The following is a 4790-nucleotide window of genomic DNA, read 5'->3' as shown; positions in this document are numbered from 1 at the left end:
ATATACTTGACTGTGGGTATGGGCGTCAAGCTCGTGGATGTTGCCTCGGTTGAAGGCGATTGCCATCGCTTCGACGTTTGTTGACCTTTCCAAACCAACGGTGAGCAGTAAGACCCCCAATTGGTTCAAAATTGATTTCGTACCTGTGGTGTGTGGCCGATGTCGTTGCCTCGTATGTTCTCTCGCATGTACATGTAAAAAGCGAATGGAATCAAGGACGCCGTTGGCACGGGATCGTGGATCAAGACAAGGGAAGGGGTACGCGAAGACATTCTGTTCTTACCATCGAAGCCGGTTGTGCGCAAACGCGTCAAGACCAACAGCGAGTGGCATTCCATCGAGGACCTTCATGCGGCCCAGCGAAATGGCAAAAGCGAAGTGAATTTTTTACTCGTTGTTTTTAAATTTGATCCAAATTTAATTAGTACAGCTTTGAATCCAGTGGAGAATGCCAGTATTATATTGAATCGAATTTTAATTCGTATTATAATTCAATATATACAAATCTCCTCATGTTTGAAACTGTTCGGGAATATGTGCACGTTAAAATTCATCATACTTTAGTTTCGTCATATTAATTTGCCTACAAATATCAAATCATGCCAAATCGCAGTTGCTTCATATGTAAAATATAGCCCTTGAATTATATTTTCTTTCTATGCTAAAAGCTCAATATAATAAAATGGTAATCGCAAGCACTCAGACTTTAAAAATTCGACAAAATCTGCTTCAAAAACCGTTCGGATGATTGATGCGTTACCTTAACACCCATTTTAATTCACCGAACCTCCATTATATTTCACGCAGAATTGAAATTTGGCCATTATATTTCACCCAACCTCTGACATAATCATCCAACCAACGGTTAATTTCACCTTTCGAAAATATATTTCACCTGACCACCGGTATATTTAATGTATTGTAATTGGAATTTGCACGACCGCCATCGTACAGATACTGATTGATCAAAACATTAGATTCCTTGGATATGATTGGCCAATTGATTTCATGTGAGCTTCGACAGAGGCATTGCCCATACCGCATATCTCTTCTGCGCTTACGTAGAGCCTCCATTCTATGAATCATCACGGCACCGGACTGTGTTTCTGTATTTCGCATAAGACCGCTTGCTTTCACCTAAAAGACTTAATGTTGCTCAAACTCCTACAGGTTCAGTTTGTTCACTCTTGTGTGGTCAAATATCGGTAATTAAACGTTAGCTTGCATTTCGAGCTGCACGGTAAATGTCCACGAGACTGTTATCAAACGAGTTTTCAACATCCTCCTTTTATGTAAGTATGTCGCGAGTGTTGAGAGCATTCAGTTGTAGATTCAGCCTCCAAATCGAGTTATCGTCCACAACAACCAACTGACGAAGGAACGGGGGATAAAGAGCAAGTAGAAATGCAAAGTGTGTCAAAACTGAAATGTTTGGGATGTCAATCTGCCGCCCTATTGCAGGTTATGCGCTTTCCTGCAATACTTGTTGAAAATGAAGTTAACTTATCACAACACATCGAGCTCGATATACAACTGCTGTGACCACGAACACACCAAAAAGCTTGGGATTTCAAGGTGGACAGATTAATAGCGTAAAACTGTGCTATGGATGTTGGAGTGTATGAACTCTCTGCCAAACTAACAGTACTGTAAACCCAGGGTATTTACAGATTACACCACTAACAGTAAATCCATACCGACCTATCATTTCAACGACATACATACCGGTATATACTGTACGTCACCACATCACGTTACTGAAACAAGTTCCATCAGTCGCATAGCATTTCTACCTCCAAATTGTCGTGTCTGGATCACTTTTATGGCTTTGCACATTATAGCCAATAGAAATGCGTAGCTTACAGCTTGACGTAATTCGATTTATATCACGTCAATTCAAATTGGTATTTCCCTTTATCTGGGTATTTACGAAACAAACTACGACACACCTACTACTACTAGTACTAGAGTATCATGTGGTGAAATTATGCAAGTGCCAGACCAAGCTGAGCTTGAGACTTACTCCGAGTACGACGTTGCTACTGTGGAAGACCATGTACAGCCTGCCAACAATCCGGTACACCCAGCAGCAATCACAGGCACGCTTCGCCCATACTATCACTGGCGTTGCAGATTGACTGAAGCAGTTCGGTGTTGGCACGACTCGAGACAATCAACTAATCTAACTGCATCAACTTCGATGTTGGTGACCCCAGGGATACGTCACTTACAGTAGCTCCAATCGAATATAGTGTTAAATGCACTTCCCTACTGTACAGCTACAATGTAACTTCATAATCATGATGTTTGTACTGCCAAGACGTCGACCGCCATGTAAATGAGGCACTGCATGCCGCGCACCTCGAGTGGTGCCACAACTTAATAATATTGTTGTTGTCCTAACAGGTCAAGTATTGTTGTTGTCATAAGAGGTCCCAGTGCACGCGGAGGTGATGTCCTTAGTCTTGAACACCGACTTTGTGAACAATGCCGCAAAGTAACTATCCATCTAACGAGTGTACTGCCTTGCGACTGCCGTTATTCTAACTAAACGAACGCGAGAGCAAAACAGTTTGTCTAACATGTGCATCACGTTGACTTTCCAGTAACGGAGTGTGAGGAGTCCGCCGGGATGCACAGCATCGGGTCCAGCATACAGTCATGTTGCTGGGGCTCCAAGGTCCGCGCAGTGTCAAGGACGACCGTCTGTCCTGGCAGAGTTCCCGCACATTTTCTCGCGTCGCGGACTTGCGCAGCACCAGATCCGCCTGGCGCTGAACCGCTTTGGTCAGCGAGGACGGCACCAACGTCAAGTTGGCGAGCCCGACCACGCGATTGGGGACCACTTCGCCATCTTGAAGTGCTAGTCGAGCATTTCCATGAACGAAAACCAACGTACCGCCGCTGTTATGCTGGTTGTACCACCACTTCTATGCTGGTGGAGGAGGTACGTGTAGCAGCGTCTGTGCTGTGGTTGCCTATGGTGGGGCGTGATGATATCTGTCCACAGTAAATTACGTAGTACTACTAATAGTATGCATGTTTCGTGATTGTTTCGTAAAACACCATATATCTAAGATACAAGCAATCGGATTCCCAAATATACCTGGTAAACCACAAGTGGGTCGCGGCGCCCCGAGAAACAACTCACACATCCCACCGACACGACCATGGCCCCTCCCCCGCCGGACCCAGGATGGCCACCACCCCTAGCTACACCCGCGACAACGACAACCCCCATGGTTACAGTACTCGTTACACCGAACGGGATACCCACGCCCACCCTCGTGCCAGCAACCGGCACAATACGCGCTCCGCTCCCGTCATCCTCCTCCGACCCGGATTCGGAGCCCGACACGAACCAGCCCCCTGCCGCCACACCACTAAACCCACGCCAGCTACGTTCCAAATTAGCTGCCGACAAATTCCTGGCCCGACATGATCGCATCCGGGCAACTCGCGCCGCCACGCGGCCTCTCACACGCCAACCCAGCCCATCCAGGCTGAGCAACACTCACGCCAACCACACGGCAACTCCAACCCCATACCTCTCTGAGGATGATAAACCCATCCGTCCCCGACCTGCTAGCAAGCCATCCCCGCCCACTACCCCACCCCAGGCCCTGCCCTCCAAGTCCGCCCACGGCCCAGCCACGTACACTACCAAGCCAACCACACCTACCTCCACCAAGACCATACGCAGCTCCTCCACGCAAAGCTCGCTCCCCGCGGCATGGCTACGTACACAGAAACCCGATAACACAACAGGACCCATGGACCTCGCGCGAGAAACTCTCCATCCCCTACCACCACAGCCACTCCTTGCCAGTGCACCCAATACTGCACTCGCCACCCATGCTCCCCGTCATCATCCCACTACTCCAGCACATCCCCTTCCTACCCATGCCATCACAATACCGACCAGCAATTGTCTCACACCATCCCCTACCACTGCCTCACCACCTCCTCCGACTACTGCCACGCTGCTACGGTAACAAACAACCGCACTGCAGACCCCACAACACCCACATGCACCACCACCCTATAGCCCACGAGTTTTCGCGCCACCTCATCAGTCCCATGTCTCACGAGGGTTTCGCCCCACCCCGGGGCACACAATCGCACAAACGTCCCACTCCCAGCAGACCCATCACGTCACCCATCACCAGGACCATCTGGCACCGTTCAGCAACAAATTCCGCCGGACCGATCCTTGAGCCGTCTCCACCATGGGCACACTACACAACCAAGCACATCTCCCATGCACCCACGCTCGGCCACGCCTCCCTCCAGCCCACCACCATCCCCTGGACATTACCACACCCACAACCCACCGGGCCAACGGCAACCTCGGTACAAGATTCGGACCAGCATCCCACCCCACTGGGACAGGCCTCTGTCCAGCCAATGGAAACCATAGGACAGGCCGCGTACCGGGCCACCTCATCCGCCAAGTCAGTTACCCACCCCTCTACCAAACGCCCACACTCCGAAGTTGATCCAGACTTGAACCTCGCTTACCCCTCCTTCACGATACCACCATCCAAACGCCACCAAGCTATGCTCTACCCGCCTACCCCGTCCTACCAGCCAGATCCACCCGACCCTACACAGCACTCGCAGGACTCCACCGACCCACCCTCACACGAGGAAGACCTTGACGAATATGATGCCAACACTGCCCTCCAATTCCCAGGTCTACGCAACCTCTGCGATGAAGGACAACCGATCCTATACCGCACAATGACCATGTACTGGGAACGCGAGGCACATCTCTTCCAAGGGTTTAC

General features: G+C 49.7%; 2 protein-coding genes across 2 annotated transcripts in view; both read left to right on the top strand.

The window, feature by feature from the left end:
* Positions 1-3170: 3170 nt before the first annotated feature.
* H257_09065 (hypothetical protein) lies at positions 3171-3995 on the top strand (the record flags this gene model as incomplete). The annotated part of the gene is made up of 1 exon (XM_009835183.1): positions 3171-3995. One exon carries the CDS (start codon positions 3171-3173, stop codon positions 3993-3995), a length of 825 nt encoding a protein of 274 aa, XP_009833485.1.
* A 34-nt stretch (positions 3996-4029) lies between these two features.
* The window catches only part of H257_09064 (hypothetical protein), a gene marked incomplete at both ends in the record, with an annotated part of 4908 nt that continues 4147 nt past the window's right edge, over positions 4030-4790 (top strand). The window contains one exon of the mRNA XM_009835182.1: positions 4030-4696. Coding sequence (XP_009833484.1) covers positions 4030-4696 — 667 coding nt within the window. The remainder of the gene's footprint in view (positions 4697-4790) is intronic.

The sequence above is a fragment of the Aphanomyces astaci genome (assembly GCF_000520075.1).
Source record: "Aphanomyces astaci strain APO3 unplaced genomic scaffold supercont1.21, whole genome shotgun sequence".
In the NCBI taxonomy this organism is placed as follows: domain Eukaryota; phylum Oomycota; class Saprolegniomycetes; order Saprolegniales; family Verrucalvaceae; genus Aphanomyces; species Aphanomyces astaci.
Note: the sequence above shows the minus strand (reverse complement) of the source record. Positions and strands in the feature narration are given on the sequence as shown.